At 34.3% G+C, this 20,936-nt stretch overlaps 3 protein-coding genes across 5 annotated transcripts; 2 read left to right on the top strand and 1 right to left on the bottom strand.

Moving 5' to 3' along the window:
* The first annotated feature begins 4,367 nt into the window (after nt 1-4,367).
* On the top strand, nt 4,368-11,032 carry LOC104096687 (heme-binding-like protein At3g10130, chloroplastic). 3 transcript variants are annotated; one of them, XM_009603099.4, is made up of 8 exons: nt 4,368-4,795; nt 8,394-8,531; nt 8,619-8,687; nt 8,926-8,997; nt 9,158-9,240; nt 9,333-9,464; nt 9,732-9,945; nt 10,735-11,032. In XM_009603099.4, the coding sequence occupies exons 1-8, from the start codon at nt 4,388-4,390 to the stop codon at nt 10,777-10,779; spliced, it is 1,161 nt and encodes a 386-aa protein (XP_009601394.1). In that variant the 5' UTR covers nt 4,368-4,387; the 3' UTR covers nt 10,780-11,032. The 3 variants fall into 3 exon arrangements, with proteins under 3 accessions (XP_009601394.1, XP_009601392.1, XP_009601395.1); XM_009603097.4 differs by lacking the exon at nt 4,368-4,795 and adding an exon at nt 4,815-6,911; XM_009603100.4 differs by lacking the exon at nt 4,368-4,795 and adding an exon at nt 4,819-6,911 and having other exon boundaries at nt 8,398-8,531.
* Nucleotides 11,033-12,338: 1,306 nt separating this feature from the next.
* On the top strand, nt 12,339-15,724 carry LOC104096686 (3-ketoacyl-CoA synthase 11-like). The gene is made up of 2 exons (XM_009603096.4): nt 12,339-12,495; nt 13,746-15,724. The coding sequence occupies exon 2, from the start codon at nt 13,754-13,756 to the stop codon at nt 15,287-15,289; it is 1,536 nt and encodes a 511-aa protein (XP_009601391.1). The 5' UTR covers nt 12,339-12,495; nt 13,746-13,753; the 3' UTR covers nt 15,290-15,724.
* An 897-nt stretch (nt 15,725-16,621) lies between these two features.
* On the bottom strand, nt 16,622-19,064 carry LOC104096688 (probable histone H2A variant 3). Its single transcript, XM_070177078.1, has 2 exons — nt 18,869-19,064; nt 16,622-17,133 (listed from the first exon to the last, which is right to left on the bottom strand). Exons 1-2 carry the CDS (start codon nt 18,971-18,973, stop codon nt 16,837-16,839), a joined length of 402 nt encoding a protein of 133 aa, XP_070033179.1. The 5' UTR covers nt 18,974-19,064; the 3' UTR covers nt 16,622-16,836.
* Between the last annotated feature and the right edge of the window lie 1,872 nt (nt 19,065-20,936).

A 20,936-nucleotide genomic window follows, 5' to 3' on the forward strand; every position in this document is an offset into this window, starting at 1 on the left:
TCTTTTTGTTGGTTTTTGACTGCCTATTTCTGACTTGTTCTTAGAGGAAGAAAACGATTCGGCTCCTCCCCTTTTTGGGGCTCCTTTTGTCCATTTTTGATGAGGAAGAAGAGAGTTAGGGGTTGTGAGTGGGGGACAAAGTGTGGGGGACAAGCATGGGGGCAAGCGTGGGGGACAAGCATGGGGGGCAAGCGTGGGGGACAAGAAAAAGTAGAGTGGGGACACACGTGGGGGACAAAGAGTGGGGACACGCGTGGGAAGATGAGAGCGGGAAATATTCAAGCACGGTAAAAAATTAGGTGCTCCCAACAATAACAACCAATTTTATGTTGTGCTAGTTTAGTTCTTAGTTTTAATTGTTTTTCTTAGTTAATAATAACAAAATTCATCCAATTGCTCGACTTGGCTTGATAACAATTCTTTCAATAGGTAATTAACAACAAGTCTTTGTAGGTTTGACATTGTGTTCATCATTATATTACTTATTAACTAAACATAGTTAATTACAGTATGGTGCAAAATGCACGACAAATGGAATACGATGAAAAGAAAAAAGTAAAAGAAGAAGATCATAAGATGTGGCTGTAAATATGTCTATAATATTTGAGGTCCGAGACAAGATCAAAAGACTTGTGCTTTTCATTAAAAGTTGAAGAATAATGTACACAATGTCCAAGACACTTGTCGAATATTTACCTGCAGCAAAGAGTTTTTTTTTTGTTTTGGGTCAAAGAGAAACTAGTTAATTGGAGTGCTTAGCAAGGGTCATTACATAGAGTAGACGAGTAGTATAGGGTTATAATGGAATAAATATGATTTTGAGTTCGAACTGGAATGAAAAATCATGATAGCTTTCAGTATTACTCATTTTCTTCTAGTTTAATCATTTGATGAAACTCACTATATTTTTCTACCAATAATTTAAGTAATTTCAGGGCTTGAAACTTGAGACTTACAAAAATGAATGGATTCTATCCATCTCTCTATATCCCGTAATGGTATTATTGCGTATGTATAAAATATTAATTAGAATATAATAACTTATAAGAATTAAAACTTCAAATCCATAAATCTCAAACTCCGATTTTGTCTTTAATTTGATCATTAAGGCATGGCAACAAGTTGACAAGAAGCGTTGATGAGCATAAAATCTCAGTGAATCCACTAGCATTAATATATATATATATATATATATATATATATATATATATATATATATATTAATGCTCTGAGTATGTGACTATAGTTGTGAGATCAAGAGGAAAATTGTTTGACCTATAACAGCAAATTCTATGAATTTTAAAATTTTTAGGATAATGAAATCAGCACGATCTGAAACCAAAAGGACCGTCATCACATGGTAGAATATATACTACATATATTAAACTCAATATGAACTTACTGGAATTGCAACGGTCGATAGCATATATATCTCCAACTCCAAGCCTCTAGTGCTCATTCTCACTCAAGAATATAAGGCACAAACGAAATATATAAATGCTAAAATAATATAGATAGGGAAAGTTTTACATACTATATACGTATATCAAACTACGGTTTTGTATGTAACTAGGATACTAAGGCCTAACCTTCCACCAGAATGGTGGCTTTTGATTTATTTAAAACAAAAAAAAAAGGCTTAACGTACTTAGGGTTTTAGATACTAATTAGAGCTAGGGTTTTCGTGTATATATATATATATATATATATATATATATATATATATGACTAAGCAGCCGGAGCATAGTCATAATCAGTATCATCATCGTCATCATCTCCATCATCCTCGGACCATGCACCCGGAGCATAGACATAACCGGTGTCATCGCCGTCTTTCCTCATCGGAGGTTTACAGAAATGACCATTTCCGTTGTGGTTATTTTTGTCATGGAATCCAAAGAACACCAAACAAATTGAGCTCATCAATATTGTTGAAATTTGGGACATATTCTTCGATTTTTTTAAAACCAAGATTGAAGGAAAAGAGATGATATATTGGTAAGGGAAATTGTAGCTGAGCTATAGGGCAGTGAGTTTATGAGAAAAGATGTGAAGTTATTTATAGATTAGAAATGCATAGTAAAGGGGAATATATGCAAGTTTTAAAACTGTGGTATTGAATGCTTGAAGTAAGAATGGCTCGTGACATAATGTGCTCAAATGGCTCCATAATTGTGCAATTCGCATGTAAATCTGATAACCTTTCACCGTTCCACAAGGCCAGTGAAACTTGGGATATTCGATCGAGTATATAAGTACAAAATGGCGAAATTAAATTGGGGGTTTAATTTTATGCGACAATGTTTTAACTGGACACAAAATTTAAGGAAAAAAAAAACTTTTAGAACTTGTGGCTAAACATATCTAATATTTTTGTGACTATAAAAGTTTAAAGTTGATTTGTTTCCAACTATAGAAAAATATCATTCTTTTTTCAAAATAAAAAAAATGAGCGTCACATAAAATAGAACAAAGTAATTTTCTATTGTCTCAACGGTTTATTCGAACTATGGGGGTTACCACCAAAGGATGTGGTACAGTGGATAGGACTGCCCTTCCCTTAACTAGATATTTTGGGTTCGAGCCCTAGGTATGAAAAAAGTCTTGGTAGGGAGCGCTTCCATCTAAATTGGGCCCTACACGGCACGAATCCGGATAAAGTCGGGCTCCAACGGAAGTACCAGACACCGAGCGAGAAACCAACCAAAAAAAACTCTACGAGGGGTTTAATTTGTAAATATCTTATCATTACCACCATGGCTTATAGCTTATTAGTATTGGTGAAAGTTTACCTCATAATAGCAGGGTTTAATTCTCACTGTCGTTCTTCTCTCTTTCTTTTCTCCTTAACTCCCCAATGTAACAGAAAATTTGTTAAAGATAAATGTCACACCATCATTTGAATGGTCGAGAATTGAGATCAATAACGGATTCGCAGCTGAGTAATGGGTTTGGACGTTCTATAAATAATGAACAGAATTAGAAAATATCTATTAAAGAAATTTGACTTATATATACCGACAATGTAAAATTTTACTTACAACGGTAACCAAGGAGTAAATAGGAAATCTTCGCATACAAGTACAACAATCAATATCAGTCAAAAAAACAAATGGGATATTTACACAAATATTTGGTTTGGATTCACTGTTTACTATTTATATTCGATATACATATATTATATACTGATTATACATGAACTTTATATCGGCTGGCTATTTAACATAAGCGATCGGATACGTGGCTATTTAGGTAAATTCTTCAAAACAAATATGAAGGGCAAGCCCAATAAAATGAAAAAACCCATCCAACTGGAAGTATTTTCTGTCCAGCCCAAAAGATATTTTAATGTGAACAAATGCATTGAACAGTCAACTGTGCAGTGAAGATAAATTAAACACTAATATAAATATCCGAAAAACTTGTTGGGAATTTTATTTTGATTGGGAAAATATTTTCTTATCAATGGAAATGATTCTTTGGCGTGAGAATGAAGAAAAATAAAAGATTAAACCATTTATTTCTTTTTCACATTAACTTCAACCAAAAAAATTATCAATGCAACCAATTGCCTACTACAAAAAAAAATATTTATTTGGTTCTAAGAATCAAAAAAGGTGGAAGAACAAAAATGAAAATGTCTCATTTGAAGGAATTTGAAATTTGGGGAAAAAAAAGTTAAACAATTTGGAGATTTGATTAATGAAAAATAATAAAAATAAAAAATCCATGAAAGGGTTTGATTTTGCTGGTATCGTATCCCAATATCCACGTAAATAAAGGATTCTACATTTAAGGAAAAGCAAAATTATAGGAGTATTTAGTTTTAACCATAGTCTAGGGATTGATTTAGTCTTGACTTTCGGATTTGATAAATGATCGTATATCATTAAATTAGACTTGCATCGGTGAAACTGGAGAGATTCTATACGGGAGGGGAGCCGGATCTATTTTTTACGATACAGTTATCTTTTTATTTCGTTCCTAAAAGATTGATATATTTTTTAATTAGAAAATAATTTCAATTTCAATTTCAATTTAATACTCTTATTGACATGATTTTACAGTTACCACAAATATCCATGACATATTCTAAAATATAGGTTTTAAAATTTTCTTTTTCTTTTTAGATTTGTGTCGAATTAGATTTACCCGGAGATAATGAAGTTAAATTAATCAAAAGAAAGTTCAGAATAGAAAAACTAACCCAACCTCGATATTTAAATTATAATTTATACTTAAATTAAAAGAATTTAAAAAAAAACAAAACCAAATGAGGGACCTGCAATAAATCACAACCAATCCTTTCTATGGTCAATATTTATTACACGTAAGCCAAAGACATCCTTTTAAAACATGCAAACTAAAAACATCACTACTAAAAACAATGGCCACCTCACAACTTTCCGACCTCATTTTCCGGCCATCACTTCACAGGCGAACCAATTTCCGGCAATGCCACCCTACTTCAGTCTTTCTCACTCCTCCAAAAAATATCAAAACAAAAACTCTTAAATATGACAGAAAAATTAAGTGGTTAATTAAGTTTAGTTTAGTTGATAAACAGAGCCCAACCAAAAAACCAACAGTTGATATGAACCAATTAGTGGAATTTTTATATGAGGATTTACCTCATCTTTTTGATGATCAAGGTATTGATCGTAAGGCATATGATGATTATGTGAAGTTTAGGGATCCAATTACAAAACATGATTCAATTGATGGCTATTTGTTTAATATTGCCATGTTGAAACAGTTGTTTAAGCCTGATTTTCAGCTGCATTGGGCTAAACAGGTTAGTATTTCTACCCTTCTTGTTAATTGGTTAGTTAAACTTCCTTTGTTGGGAGCATGGCGTAATTAGTAGTTGCCAACGGGTTCAAGCCATGAAAACCGACTCTTGCATAAATGCGAGGTAGGTCCAAATGATCGAATTGTAGTTCTTAACAATAGTAGGTCGAGATGATCGAATGGAAATGACAATTTTTACATGGCATATTTTCATACATTCTGGTCTTCAGTCTCTTACATAAATTAAGAACATTGAAATAATATGTCAAGGAGTCGTTTGAACATTATTTTTTTTCCTTCTATCCAAAAGACGTATTTTCAAGCCATGTTTGGTTATCAAATTGGACTGAACTTTTGTGTTTTTTTTTTTTTTTGAAAATGAGTTTTAAGTTTGAAGTAAAAATTCACTTTCTCTTACAAAACTGTAATATTTTTTCAAGTGAAATGCATGTCCAAACATAACTTTAAATTTCAAATATTATTTTTCAACTTAACTCCGATCCAAACACTACTTTGTTTTCTTTTAGAAATCACATTTTTATGTCCTAAGCGTCTACTAAATGTCTCATCCGAAGCTCATGAGACTATCAACAACTGTGACCATCACCTTCATCGATATATTTTCACAGTGAATTTCTACACTATAAATGAAATTTAACAGGCTATAAGATGTCAAACTCGTTATGTAGATCAATTGTTGTAAGTCAATATAACCTAATTGTTCAACTATCTATACGTTGTCAGTTTACATAATCTTTACCTGTAGTTTAACTTCTATTAACTGTTTTAGTGTATATAGTTGTAACGTATAACTGTCTAAACTTCATGTTAATGATAGCATTTACTTGTAGATGATATTATTCATTTATCTTGTTCGTTAGTGATTAAATTTTGATCACTCTTCTAAGCTTTCTACCGTTAATGCTGGTCGATAAAAATTCCTTCAAAAGTTCACTAGTACGTTAAGCACTTAAGCCTAGACAGTTGACATTAATAGACTACTAATACTCACATGATAGACAAAACTATTTTATAATTTGCTGATTATATATAATAATCATGTCATGACCAATTATATATGGAATTATCAATACAATCACAATTCACATTATGTGAGGCTAATTCCACTACTAGAAAACTGTCAAAAAAGCATCCAGAGCATACCGACAGAAATTGATTGGAAATAATACCGACTGACATCGGTCAGAAACGAAGTAAATTGGTCGAAAATATCAAATAACAAATTGTAAATAAAAATACCGACCGCAATTAGTAGAAAAATGTGATCCCACAAAAAAGAAAGTTTACTTTATCTGACACTGTTAAAATTTCCGACCGATTACGGTCGGAAAATGATCAATTTTTGACCAAAGCCCGATCAGACTTGCATACTATCAAATATAGGTTTTAAAAGTTTATTTTTCTTTTTAGATTTGTATCGAATTAAGTTAGATTTGTGTCGAATTAGATTTGCCCGGAGATAATGAAATTAAAATTAATCAAAAGAAAGTTCAGAATAGAAAAACTTAACCAACCTCGATATTTAAATTATAACTTATACTTAAATTAAAAGAATTTAAAAAGAAAAAAAAAACAAATGAGGGACCTGCAATAAATCACAACCAATCCTTTCTATGGTCAATATTTATTACACGTAAGCCAAAGACATCCTTTTACAACATGCAAACTAAAAACATCACTACTAAAAACAAATGGCCACCTCACAACTTTCCGACCTCATTTTCCGGCCATCACTTCACCGGCGCACCACTTTCCGGCAATGCCACCCTACTTCAGTCTTTCTCACTCCTCCAAAAAATATCAAAACAAAAACTCATAAATATGACAGAAAAATCAAGTGTTTAATTAAGTTTAGTTTAGTTGATAAACAGAGCCCAACCAAAAAACCAACAGTTGATATGAACCAATTAGTGGAATTTTTATATGAGGATTTGCCTCATCTTTTTGATGATCAAGGTATTGATCGTAAGGCATATGATGATTATGTGAAGTATAGGGATCCAATTACAAAACATGATTCAATTGATGGCTATTTGTTTAATATTGCAATGTTGAAACAGTTGTTTAGGCCTGATTTTCAGCTGCATTGGGCTAAACAGGTTAGCATTTCTGCAGTTTCTTGTGAATTGGTTGTGTGGCTATGAGGTGCCTAAAGTAAAAATAGCACGGGCTAGCCAATTTTCGGATTGGTAATTGAAAAATAGTGAACGTTTGCAAAGTCATTGAAAAATAGCCACTATTTTGCTGCAACATGGAAAGTTACAGCATAATATACTGGAGATTAGTGCACATGTGTATGAACTTTCAGCATAATATACTGGAGATTGGAGCACATGTGTATGAACTTCCAGCACCATGATATTATGCTGGAACTCCAGTATATTATGCTGGAAGTTCATAGGTAAAAAATTCGAACTCCAGTATATTATGCTGGAATATTTTTCGGATTTTGAACAGGGTTTTCGTTCAGATTTATCTTTACATGAAAAGTGGCTAAGTTTTGATTACTTTTAAAAATGTGGCTATTTTTCAATTACCACTTGTAAATCTGACTATTTTTGAATTTAAGCCGTGCCTAAAAGATGGAGTAGGATTTAAGTTATATACGCCGTCATGTAAAGGTTATTTTTATACTCAGTGGATATAAACTTGTGGGTTGATTACAATATTTAGCAGATTACTAGTTAATACTTACTAGAGATTAACATGTAATTACTAGTTAATAAGTGACCTCATTGTTTAAATATTTTTATACCATTAATGGATAGAATTTCAACTCTAAAGGATAACTACACCTAATATAGGTGACTATTAGGGTGCCTAAGAAGCCACCACACTAATTGTCCTTAGAAAGTTGTATTAGTAATCTGGATAACAAGGCAGATTACCTATTACGACAAGTTAAAATATACCGATAGTGTGTGTATATAAGTTAAATAAATTGGTTGTTTAAACTCTCTGTTTTTTTATCGCTTTTCGTTCTTCTTATTATGTTTTCGGTTGGTTTAAGGTGTTGCACAAATATTCAAGAACATAGTATCACCCTTATACATAGTACATTTACTGCTCTTTGAATATCAGTCCACTGTTTGTTAAATGCAGAGGCACAGATGAACTGATGAACTGCTTCTGATTGTTTAAGTGTGTCAATTCATTAAGTGAAGAATTTTACATGTTGAGTATTATGTAGTTTGGTATTGGGGCAGAAGTTGCATCTAATCTGTTTGCTTTGTGCTACTAAACTTAATTGCGTATTAGTGTCTCATGGTTTTGCATATCCATTTAAGGATACCGATACATGTAGTGTACTATGTAGGTTCTCTTTTTCAAAATTTAGTTTGGAAACAGCCTCTCTATCCTCACAAGATAGGGGTAAGGTCTGCGTATATGCTACCCTCCCCAGATCCCACGGTGTGGGATAATACTGGGTATGTTATTGTTGTTGTTGTAGTTTGGTATTGGAGCAGAAGTTTTATTTAATCATTTAATCAGTTTGCTTTGAGCTACTAAACTTGTATTTTTAAGGAATGTGATGCATAGATTATGCATTTGAATCTTTTGAGTGATTGAGTTTGTTGTAGACAGGACCCTATGAAATAACTACAAGGTGGACAATGGTAATGAAGTTCATTCTTCTTCCATGGAAACCTGAATTAGTCTTCACCGGCACTTCTGTTATGGGCGTCAATCCTGAAACAAACAAATTTAACAGCCATGTGGTTTGATTCTTCACTCTTCCTCGACGCGAATTCAAATTTTTAGATTGCTTTGCGAATTAGTCACCGACTCTTTGTTGAAATCTATAGGACTACTGGGATTCAATTAAGAATAACGATTATTTTTCTGTAGAAGGTCTGCTGGAGGTCATAAAACAGGTGCGCGTTCGAACTGTTTTAGTTTATGCTTTTAATTAAATTCTTGGACTGTTGGGATAAACCGGCCCAATGATACTCTTAACATGGTGTGATATTGTCCGCTTGGGGCCAAGCCCGCACGGTTTTCACTAAAAGGGCTCGTACCATTAAGAGATCCTTACACCTTATATATAAGCTCCCAATATTTTCAGCTACCAATGTCGCCTTATTATGATTTGAGAATACAAATCTTGGGCAGTTAAGGATTTACAAGACTCCGGATTTGGAAACACCTAGTTATCAGATATTAAGAAGAACAGCAACTTACGAGGTTTGTAGTATTTATGTTATAACATCGTATTTTCAAGCTAAGAACTTCTATATTAGGCGTACATTTTTATTTGGTTTGCGCTACTTTTAGCTGAACTGATGCACTAGGACGTTTAGATTTATGATGTGGAATGGTCACAACTTTCATTGGTGCAATACAGGTCAGGAAATATGATCCGTTTATAGTTGTAGAAACAGAAGGTGACAAACTCGCAGGAAATAGAGGTTTCAATGATGTTGCGGGGTGAGATAAGTTGACTATTTTTTTTAAAAGAAAAAAACTTCTGTGATGTTTTCTGATTTAGATTGGTAGACTGTTAACTCGTCTTAATATAGGTACATATTTGGCAAAAATTCAGCGACAGAGAAGATACCGATGACTACTCCTGTCTTCACTCAGGCATTCGATGCTGAAAAATCTAAAGTGTCAATCCAGATAGTTCTTCCATCGGATAAATCTTTGAGCAGGTAACACTTAACACGTTGTATTAATAATATACAAGAAAACATCTCACACTGAGTGAAAACAGTACGGAATCTTTAAATATTCTTAGCACTGATCTGATTATACTTTTTGACAATATGGTTTCACATTTTAACAATTTGTTGAAACTTAGTGGCTTTTCATATATATAAGTCATCATAAGCATCGCCCGCCTATGTGTAAGAGTTGGACTTTAGTCCTTTTCTTTGTTCAAATGAGACCTATGGAAATTATTGCCTTATTCTTAACAGCTTACCAGCTCCCAATCAAGAAGGTATAAGCTTAAGGAAAACGGAAGGAGGCATCGCTGCTGCATTAAAATTTAGTGGAAAACCAACTGATGATGTTGTTCGAGAAAAGGAGAAACAACTCAGATCAAGTCTTATTAAGGACGGTCTCAAACCTCAATCGGATTGTATGCTTGCTCGCTACAATGATCCTGGTCGAACGTGGAAGTTTATAATGGTATATTTCTATGTACTGATAATGTTCCTTTCATTTCATTCCTGCTTAAGTTCTTCTTTTGCTTTAGACTTTAGAAAAAGGAATCTTCTTTTGTTCTTTCTATTTCTGTTTTCAATTATCAGTGCCTTCATTACCAAGGGCGGAGCTAGTATACTATGTACGGTTTCGGCAGAACCCACTAACTTTAGCTGAAACCATGTATTTTGTTAAAAAATAAAACCACTCAATGTGTATAAATAATTTATTCAGAACCCAGTAAGTCAGCCTTTTCTATAATAAGACCCCATAAACTTAAAATCTTAGCTCGGCCTCTGTTCACTACTGAATATTTTGATATTCCAACTAGTTTGAGATTGAGGCATAGGTGATTGATTGATCAATAAAATTAGTTTGACATTATGTTTGGTATATTATCTACTGCTAATATTTTCTCATCTGATGGAAGGTTTTTGTTGGTGTTTGCATTATATTTTATGATCCTTTGGGTGACAAGAGTGGGTTGCTCTAGTGGTGAGCACCCTCCACTTCCAACCAAGAGGTTGTGAGTTCGAGTCACCCCATGAACAAGGTGGGGAGTTCTTGTCGGGAGGGAGCCGAGGGTCTATCGAAAACAGCCTTTCTACCCCAGGGTAGGGGTAAGGTCTGCGTACACACTACCTTCCCCATACCCCACTAGTTCCCCATACCCCACTAGTGGGATTATACTGGGTTGTTGTTGTAGTGTTCTTTATCACTTCTTAAAGTCATTGTGTGTCTAATCTATTTGTTTTTCTGTTTGGATTTTTGCAGAGGAATGAAGTTCTTATATGGCTTGAGGATTTCAAGCTGGATTAAGCTCCCATTCTCAAAATTGCTGAGAGTTTCATGAGTGAAAAACAGGAGAGATTCACAAGCAAAGACAGTTTAGAAAAATGTTCTTATACTGAACAGATCCAAAAGCTATGAAATTAGGTTTACTGTATTTTGTATCTCAAAATATTTAGAGATTTTGACAAATATATGGCTTGTACATAGCACAGAATGCTTGTGCTGAACACTACTAAACTGATTTCTCTTGTGCACTGCACCAAATATTGTTAGAGCTGTAGTTCTATGAGTTGAAGGGGAGCCTTGGCGTAACGGGTAAAGTTAATGTCATGTGATCAGGAGTTCATAGGTTCGAGCCGTGAAAACAATCTCTTGCAGATATGCAGGGTAAGGCTGCGTACAATAGACCCTTGTGGTCCGGCCCTTCCCCGAACCCCGCGCATAGTGAAAGCTTAGTGCACCGGATTGCCCTTTCATGTCGTTCTATGAGCTGACTGTGTAAATACTATTTATACTGTCAAATCACTTATAAGGTAATGGTAAGTAACTATATTTAATTGGATAGATACACCATGTCAATTCTGTTATTTTTATGGTACTAACAAAGTGGAAACTTAAAAAAACAAAAAATGTGAGTGTAGATGTAGAACAGATCCGAGGGGGGAAATATGGCTGGCCTTAATACTGAAATTAAAAATTATGGTTAGAGCAAATAAGGTCAATAACAAAGATGATACTGTTATTACCAAAAACAAAAAGATGATACTGTTTCCTACAGAAAAATTGCAAGTACTATTTCCTAGCCAAAATTTGCATAAACAAGAAAATTTTGTTTCATGAATATAGCTATCGACGTATATTTAAGAAGGGGAGCAACTATATAACCAGCAAAATACTCATAAAAAGTTAACAAAAAAAGGGAAATAATTTTTGGTTCAGGCCTTGGAAAATACTTTAGGGAAAACCATTTTCTTTACAATTATCTAAACTTTTAACTCCATATATTACTTGTTTCAATGGAGCATAATCATTAATCTTTATCTTATTGATCTTCAATATATATATATATATATATTCGAAAAAGAAATCACCAACCAATTAAACATCGAAAAATATTTTCCATGGAAAATGACTTACGTCACACCAAACACACTTAGTCTACTTAAACTCTTGAAGAGTAAGTACATTATTACTTGACGAGGGTTTTTGTATTTTCCAAACAACATTATAGTTAGTAATATAAGGTCCTAAATATATAAGTCTATCTTTCGTTTGAATAACAAATTCATCAATGTTAGAGTTTAGAACAAAACTAATTATCTTGAGAGTCAAAAACAAAATCAGGTCACAGGTTGGTAAAAATTTATTTGCATCGGGTATTTATATTAATTTATCATAATTAAGTAATTTTAGTAGGTAAAAGCATGGATTAGTTAACTATAATTAAGTGGGATGAGTCTATTTACAAACTCATATCATGCACCTATTATTAATTTGACATAAACACCCGATGCAGATAAATTTCCATTAAAATTGATGGCATTGCATGTTCTTCTAATTCGTTTTTTTCTAACCGTCAAACTCTCATTACCTCTGATTTCTAACAAAAGTTTAATGGATATTACAATTTTACAAAAACTTTGTTTATTTTCTAACTCCCATATGATATTCTAGTTTAGTTCTCTTTCTCATTTGCTTCTCTAGGGGGATTAAAGCTATCTGGGGTGTGACTACCATCTAAAGGTCATTTCTTTATCTGTTTTTTTTTTTTTAACTTTTTTGTTTCTGAATTTTATTTTAATGTTTATCTATGCAAAATCTGTTCTTGGTCATAGTGGTGATTGAGTTTTTTTAATCAAAATTGAACCCATTTATGCACCTCCTTTTGTTTTTCTATATGCATTTTAATCCTCTAAATCAAGAAATAAAAAGATATGATGAATCTGATTTATTGCAATATGAGCAAACACTTTAACCACAATTTGGAATAAGATTCATATTGTAATTCAAACTATTTGTGAAAAAACAAGGTATTACAATGACATTAAAATGAAAAAAAATATATATATATATATATATATATATATATATTATCCTTATCTAAGTTTTTTTTAAACCATATTATTTTGCAACTAAATTAGAACTGCATTCTACTTGTAAAAGAGAAGAATCCCAACAAGTTGATTCCCCGCAAAATAGTTTATTTTACGCTATTAGGTCACCTAAATTATAACTATAGGTAACAACCAATAATAAGTGAAATTAGTAAACTTTAATATAAAGTAGATAACCTGCTACAATAGGTCAGACCATTTTGATAGTGTAAAAATCTTAACAGTGTCAATTTATATAAGTTCCTTTAGGTCACATGTTGAAGTTGTGGAAGCAGCCAGATGCGGACCCAGAATTTGAAGGTCGCAGGTGTACTTTTTGATTCAACCAAAATCTACTTTGTATATAGGGTGCCCACTATTTATATAACACTATTTTTTAATAACATATATATATATATATATATATGTATACATAGAATTTTTTGCCGAACTTTACAGGTGTCGGTGACCCCTCTACCTATAGTATAGGTCAAGCAACCATTAATGATTGCATTAGGGTAAGCTATCTACATCACACCCCTTGGGTTGCGGCCCTTCCCCCGACTCTACATAAATGCGGGATACTTTGTGTACCGGGCTGCCTTTTAATATAAAAAATGGCAGCCTGATACACTAAGCTCCCGCTATGTGCGGGGCTCGAGGAAGGGCCGGACCACAAGGGTATATTGTACGCAGTCTTGCCCTGCATTTCTGCAAGAGGCAGTTTTCACGGCTCGAACTCGTGACCTCCTGGTCACACGGCAACAACTTTACTAGTTACGCGAGGGCTCCCCTCCTGCCCTTTAATATATGGAGTATATAGTTAAATTCATGCAAAAATATACTATCCTTGTTATCTCTCAAAGAATTACTTAACCTTATGTCAAATGTTTTTAACAGGGAGAAAAATGACAGAAACAAAAGCAACTACACCCTTGATACCACCCTCATCACAGAAGCTACCAGATTACAACAAGTCAGTTAAGTTGAAATATGTAAAACTTGGTTACCATTACCTAATTACACATGGAATGTACCTCTTATTAACTCCTCTAGTGGTTATTATTGTTGCTCATATGTCAACATTAACTCCTCAAGATCTTTCTGAATTGTGGGATAATCTTCAATACAATCTTATCTCTGTGATTTCATGTTCCACACTCATAGTATTTGTATCAACAATCTACTTCTTAACCCGTCCTCGCCCTGTATACCTCGTGGATTTCAACTGCTACAAGCCTGGTGAAGCTCATAAATGCACAATGCAGACTTTTATGGACCAGTCTAGATTAACTGGTGCGTTTTCGGAGGAGAATCTTGAGTTCCAGCGTAGAATCCTTCAACGATCAGGCCTCGGGGATAACACGTACTTTCCCGAGGCTTTGCTCAATGTACCTCCAAATCCATCACTAAAAGAAGCTAGAAAAGAAGCAGAGACAGTTATGTTTGGTGCCATTGATGGTCTATTGGCAAAAACGAACGTGAAAACGAAGGACATTGGAATCTTGATTGTAAACTGCAGCCTGTTTAATCCGACCCCCTCCTTGTCTGCTATGATCATTAACCATTACAAGCTTAGAGGGAATATAGCTAGCTATAATTTAGGTGGAATGGGGTGCAGTGCAGGTGTAGTTTCTATTGATCTTGCTAAGAAACTACTTCAAGTACATCCAAATACATACGCGTTGATCGTTAGCACAGAGAATATAACACTGAATTGGTATCTTGGAAATGATAGATCAAAGTTAGTGTCAAATTGTTTGTTTAGAATGGGAGGTGCAGCTATACTACTTTCAAATAAATGGACAGAAAGAAGAAGATCAAAATACCAACTTTTGCATGCTGTTCGTACGAATAAAGGTGCAGACGATAAGTGTTTCGCTTCTGTGACTCAAGAAGAGGATGCTAATGGGAAACTAGGCGTTTCCTTATCGAAAGAGCTAATGGCAGTGGCTGGAGATGCATTGAAAACTAATATTACTACCCTTGGACCCCTTGTATTACCAATATCAGAACAATTGCTTTTCTTTGCTACACTAGTTGGAAGGAAGCTTTTTAAAATTAAACTCAAGCCTTATATTCCCGATTTCAAACTAGCGTTCGAGCATTTCTGCATTCATGCTGGTGGAAGAGCTGTGTTAGATGAAATAGAGAAGAATTTGCATCTTAGTGAATGGCACTTAGAACCATCAAGAATGACATTGTATCGTTTTGGCAACACGTCGAGCAGCTCTCTTTGGTACGAGTTGGCTTATACAGAAGCTAAGGGAAGAGTAAGGAGAGGTGAAAGAGTGTGGCAGATAGGTTTTGGTTCAGGATTTAAGTGTAACAGTGCTGTTTGGAAGGCATTGAGAACTATAAAACCAGCAAAGGAAGTGATCAACCCTTGGATTGATGAGATAGAAAAGTTTCCTGTGGATGTTCCAAAGGTAGCAAACTTTTGAATACCAAATGTCGATCAGCAAGCAGAGGCAGATCCAGAATTTAAAGGTAGTTGATACACCTAGATATTTTTTAAATATTTCTCTAAAATTTTCTATACACACACACATATATATATATAGTCTAAGTTCGACTCAGTGGGTGCACGTGCACACACTGCGCGCGTATATGCTGAATTAGCCTCTGTTGGCAGTTGTTTCTTTTGATTTTCTGGGGAAAGTTTGTTAGCTTTGCCATAGGAATGGCATTGTAAATTTTTTTGCATCTTACTCCAAGGGTCTTTATCAGTAGTGGTGAATCTAGAAGTAAACTACAAGCAAGGGCATTTTGTTAGTTGTCTATACAGGAATTTTGTTGTCTTTTGGATGTTAATAATTGTACTAGAATTCAATCAACTATTATTGGAAGCTTATTCAGATTGTGAATTTTTATTAAAACTTGTAATCTTGATAGATTCATTTAAGGATAATGTTGATTCACTTTCTAATATTGCTGCAAAATCTTTGACAACTCTACCACAGTATGAACAGTACAAGTTGATGCAAGCTAGGCCAACTTACACGCACTTCAACTGTTCCACCGGTACTTGCTTTCTCGGATCAGCACATATATCTGATAATTCTATCGACTACGGCAAAAAATCCTAAAAGTTCAATTAAAAGTCTCTAGACTTCCGTATTCGCCTAAAAAGGACATAGATCTTCACCATTGACCAGTTCTGCAATTTCCCACACAACAATTTCTTTTCAAACTACAACTTGAAAATGGGATGGTCCTCTTCAACTTCTTTTCTACAGCTAGGTTTATTGTTACCTTTTCAAATTTTGAAGTTGCCAGCTCTCCTGCTCTACAATTCTATCTCGTATAAACTGGAAAAACAAACACCAAGTTGTGCCTTTTAAAAGCAAAAAATGCATAATAAGAGACAAGGTCCACGAGGCTTGAGAAGTGCACGCTTCTATGAAGTGAAATACACGATGTACAAAAATTTTAAACATACTAATCAAATTGCATTTAGAAACTTAAATTTCAGCATCCAATGTATAATGATGCAGATACTAGTCCAACTCAAAGTTGAGATGCAAACAAACCCGACAACTTCTCGTTGGATCACTATGCGCAAGCGCACGTTTCTCTTAAGTGCATGGCTTCACCCATGAAGCAATAGCCTCTTGCTTCGCATCACGTCATGTTTTAAGCGATGAAGCGATGGCTTTTAGTAACACTGAGTTCAGACACTACAGAGGATCTATCTAATCCCCACCAATCACCATGACAGCATTCACAATTCACATTCATTGATGGATGTGTTAAGTAAAGGGCTTGAGAGATAATAGAGGAAATAAGACAATCACTTGCGACATTACTAATATCAGCAAAGAACCATGTCTGGTAAACCTAAGGAGAATCTAGATAGAATATGCAAAAGTAGTAGGTACAGAAATTCTCTGCCTATGCATTTGCAGACACCAAAAGCAAATGGCTAAAGTTTCCAGAAACGAATATTTCTCCAAAAAGGAAGGAGACAACTTGTAAGAGACAGGCTTAATTACTCCTTCGAAGATTTGTTGATGAGCGACTTGTGAATGTGCGGTATTACACCTCCTCCAGCTATAGTTCCTTTGATCAGAGTATCAAGTTCCTCATCACCTCGAATTGCCAGCTGCAAATGTCTTGGAGTGATACGTTTCACTTTCAAATCCTTGCTCGCATTTCCAGCCAACTCCAATACCTCAGCGGTCAGATACTCCATGATAGCAGCAGAGTAGACAGCTGCTGTGGCTCCCACTCTCCCATTTGCCGTGGTCCTCTCTTTCAGCAATCGGTGAATACGCCCAACTGGAAACTGAAAAGGCACAAGCCAAACAGTTTAGAAACCATAACGAAAGATAGTCATTTGATCCCAGCACTGCCAAGGATAAAGGTATTTGCAGAATTTAAGGTCACATAATCCTGCTAATAATATTAGATGCTGATGAAAAAAATTTAAAGACATTACTACACATGGCAGTTTGCAAGTTTGCACGATCCAAGTCAAGAGTCAAAGAAGAGTAACAGAATTCCTGGAATAAAACCACTACCTGACAGACCTTAGTATTGACCCAAGTCGTGCATTGCGTAGAGAAACCAGAATAACAAAATTATTCAGCTATCAATAATTATTCAATTTAATCCCTATGGGGTAATTTCCCCCTCACAAGATTAGACAAGAGACTTACCTCGTCTCAAAGTCCACTTTCCGATTATCGCGTCGCGTAAAATTCTCGATTCAATGCCGAAAAATCCGAAACTATCCAAAAGTTATATAAAATGATTAATATATGTTCAATAATTCGAAATTCATCTATTAAATAAATTACCCTATCCAAAATGATAAAATTCCTAAAATTCACCCCGGGCCCACGTGCCCGGATTCTGGAAATTTCCGGATGGAACGTTACCCATAATCTGAAGAACTCAAATATATAATTTCTACCTAATTCCATAACTATTTTCGTGGTTAAAATCTCATTTTTATAAAAATCAAGGTTTTTCACCTAAACTTTTGATTTCTAAGATTTACTAGTTATAATCTACTTATAATCTATGTATTTAACTCAAGGGGTGTAGAATTAACTTACCTTCAAGTTGTTAGTTGAACTCCCTTCTCAAAAGCTCTGAAATCGCCCGAAAATGGAGGAAAAATGGGCTCAAAATGTCTGAGTTAGTATACCATTACAGCTACTGCTGTAGAGTGTTGATATGATGCTACTTTGCTACTGCCCATTTGAATATTTGATATGCTATTTCAATATTTTTCAAATTTGGCTACAGTTCAGTTAGCTATATTTGTTCCTTAAAGTTATGATTATCTTGTCAAAAATTATGGCAAGATTCTAGTTACATTTCACGCATTGTATGGTAAGCAAAATGTGGATAGAAATTTGTTGTCACTTGCCTACTTAAAAGATGGTACTATTCTTTTCCAAAAGTACATTAGTTCTCAATTTATTTGGCAGCTATATTTAAGTTATTACATACACATGATAATACTGAAACAGCACCAAACAGAACAAGAAATACCGAACTAACTTTGGTACGGTATTTGGTATATACAATTGAAAAACCGAATACCAAAGTACCGAATCAAAGTTCTTAAATACCGAACCGAAGTACTGAACGCCCAACCCCTAATGGTGAGTGATATCTTGGAGATGATAGCTATCGATCGATAGCAAATAGCGGCCCTTGCGCAAGAAAGGCCCGGCACACAACGCCCTCCCTCACTAAGGCCCTAGTGTGGCGAAAGGGCAAGCATGGGAGCCTCGCGGTTTCGCTCACGCCACGAGCCAGGGTACCAGGCTCGTGGGACTATAAATCCTCTGCTGGTGGGAGGTAGCACGTAACCCGTGGAATTAGTCTAGCTGGCCGGATAACACGATTATCAAAACACAATTCTAAGACATGTCTCATAAAAATCCCTAATTTACAACAATAACCCAAAAATCTAAGCAAAACATAGGTTGCATAAGAATTAAACAAAATCCCAGATAATTTATTGGACAAAAATAGAAAGTAAAAGAGGAAAAGAGGGCGGGAACCTGAAGACCGGCACGAGAAGAACGAGAGGTGGGTTTCTTCTTATCTTTGTCTTTATTTGCCGATGTTTTCCCTGTTATCAATCCCTTTGCTCCTTTCCCCGACATTTTTCCGGCGAAATTTTCCGATTTGAAATTTTTACAGTAAACCCAAAGTTTTGAGGGAGGGGTCTCATTCAGTATTCACAACACTAATCGATCAGTATTTTATTTATATGGAGTATATTGTATTAAATAGAGTTGGACAATTTTGTCCCTTTCCAAAGTACGCTAGAATTCAGTCTTTGCGCCAGACTCGAACAGAGAACATATACTTGATTGAAAAGGGTAAAATAGTAAATCATGGTTATAAACGGGCCTTTTTCACTTTTCTTCATTTTTTATTTTTATTTCATTAAGCAACCTTTTTATTTTTTTATTTTTTCCTTTTTTTGAAGCAACTTAAAATAGATAGAATTACATAAAATTGCACAAAAGTGAAATTAATTCTTTACTCACTTCACTACAATTTTACTCAATTTTTAATATCTAAGAAATCAACGACTATACATCCTCCCAGAAGCGGACCCAGGATTCAGCGGTAGTGCGGGCATCATGACATTCAATATAAGTTTATCAATGCTCATAAAGATTAGTACGGGACGTATACTAATATCTAACTATTTTTTAAAAATATTTGCTAGTATATATGGAGTTTTTGCTGAAGTTTTGGGGTGCCGGTGACCCCACTACTCATCATGTGTGGCCGCCTCTGCATCCTCCCTCATTAATATTAATAATAAACTCCATTAATTTTCTATACTTTTTTTTGTACGTTCTAAAAGAATGATAACGTTCTTGAAGTTTTTTTTAACTTTAATCTTTTCATTTTGTTCATCTTAATAACATGCATTTATAGATATGAATATGTCATGAACTATCTCTACAAGTTATTAGCCCATCAAGTTCGAGCAGCTCAAGCAAACAATAGGCAGCTCTCGTTATACATGAGGTCTGAAAAAGGATCGGACCATATTAAATTTTATGTATGCAATTGTACCTTATATTTTGCACAAGACTATTTCCACATGGTAAAATTAAGGGGCAACTAGGAAGAGAAATCTTTTATTGCAATCAAGAGTTAAATTGGAGTGTGTGTATGTATTTTTTGCCAGTATTTTAAAAGACTTTCTTGGCACTCGCTTCGGGGCTCTCTCCGGGGAGCGACATTATCAAAACGCCCTAAGGCTCACGTGTGGGGTTTGGTTTTGTGAGGCTTACGCCCCAAGCGCTCGACTGTGCACTCGAAATATGCCTAACGCTCAATGCTCAGGGCTCGCCTAACAATTCCTAACGCAAATTATGTGTCTAATTACCTAATTAGCATTGTTGACCCTCAAAATTCTTTAACAAATGAATTATTAAAGTTTTATTTATCTATAAAAATTGAAGATCAAGAGTAACTCTAAATAATGAGTCATAGTATTACATATTTACTGATTAAGAATACCGTTGGGGTGAGTATCACTTGAAGAGTCAAAATTTACATGATCACTTGCTATAGGTCTTCATATCTTAGTCTATCTCTCTCAAAATTATCATACTTTAATTATTTCGCTAATTGAAAGAAATTTTATATTTATTTATAAGGAGTAATACTTTAAATTACAATTTTGATGAAGTTAATGATTATTAACTTTTAGAGAGGTAAACTTTGTAGTTTGATAATATTTTTAAACATATTACGTATGTTTTTTAAATTGTTCGAAAGATAAGACGTTTTAGTTGATTTTTATCTCATAGTAACTTTAACACTATTTCATTATTTATGTTAATAAAAAATGCTAGATATTTTATTTTTATGAGTTTTATAATCCCTTATAATTTTCTTAAATTTTAATGTATTATATATATTTTTTGTGATTATTTTACTATTTTATTAATTTATAAATAAAAAAATTTAAAGATCGTTTCAGGGCTTACGTCTTACCCCACATTAAGTAAAATGTCTCAACTCACGCTCTTTCGCCTTTTAAAACATAGTTTTCTGCTAAATGTCCGAAAGAGAAGCGAGGGTTTTAAGAAGTTGGGC

The sequence above is a fragment of the Nicotiana tomentosiformis genome, chromosome 6 (assembly GCF_000390325.3).
Source record: "Nicotiana tomentosiformis chromosome 6, ASM39032v3, whole genome shotgun sequence".
In the NCBI taxonomy this organism is placed as follows: domain Eukaryota; kingdom Viridiplantae; phylum Streptophyta; class Magnoliopsida; order Solanales; family Solanaceae; genus Nicotiana; species Nicotiana tomentosiformis.

What these genes read in the sequence shown, in the direction of transcription:
- LOC104096687 (XM_009603099.4), top strand. Translation starts at nt 4,388, where the DNA reads ATGGCCACCTCACAACTTTCCGACCTCATTTTCCGGCCATCACTTCAC. An exon ending in AGCTGCATTGGGCTAAACAG is followed by an intron (nt 4,796 to 8,393) that starts GTTAGTATTTCT and finishes AGTTTGTTGTAG; the next exon opens with ACAGGACCCTATGAAATAAC. An exon ending in GAACGTGGAAGTTTATAATG is followed by an intron (nt 9,946 to 10,734) that starts GTATATTTCTAT and finishes GGATTTTTGCAG; the next exon opens with AGGAATGAAGTTCTTATATG.
- LOC104096688 (XM_070177078.1), bottom strand. Translation starts at nt 18,973, where the DNA reads ATGTCGGGGAAAGGAGCAAAGGGATTGATAACAGGGAAAACATCGGCA. An exon ending in CTTCTCGTGCCGGTCTTCAG is followed by an intron (nt 17,134 to 18,868) that starts GTTCCCGCCCTC and finishes GTGCCTTTTCAG; the next exon opens with TTTCCAGTTGGGCGTATTCA.
- LOC104096686 (XM_009603096.4), top strand. Translation starts at nt 13,754, where the DNA reads ATGACAGAAACAAAAGCAACTACACCCTTGATACCACCCTCATCACAG.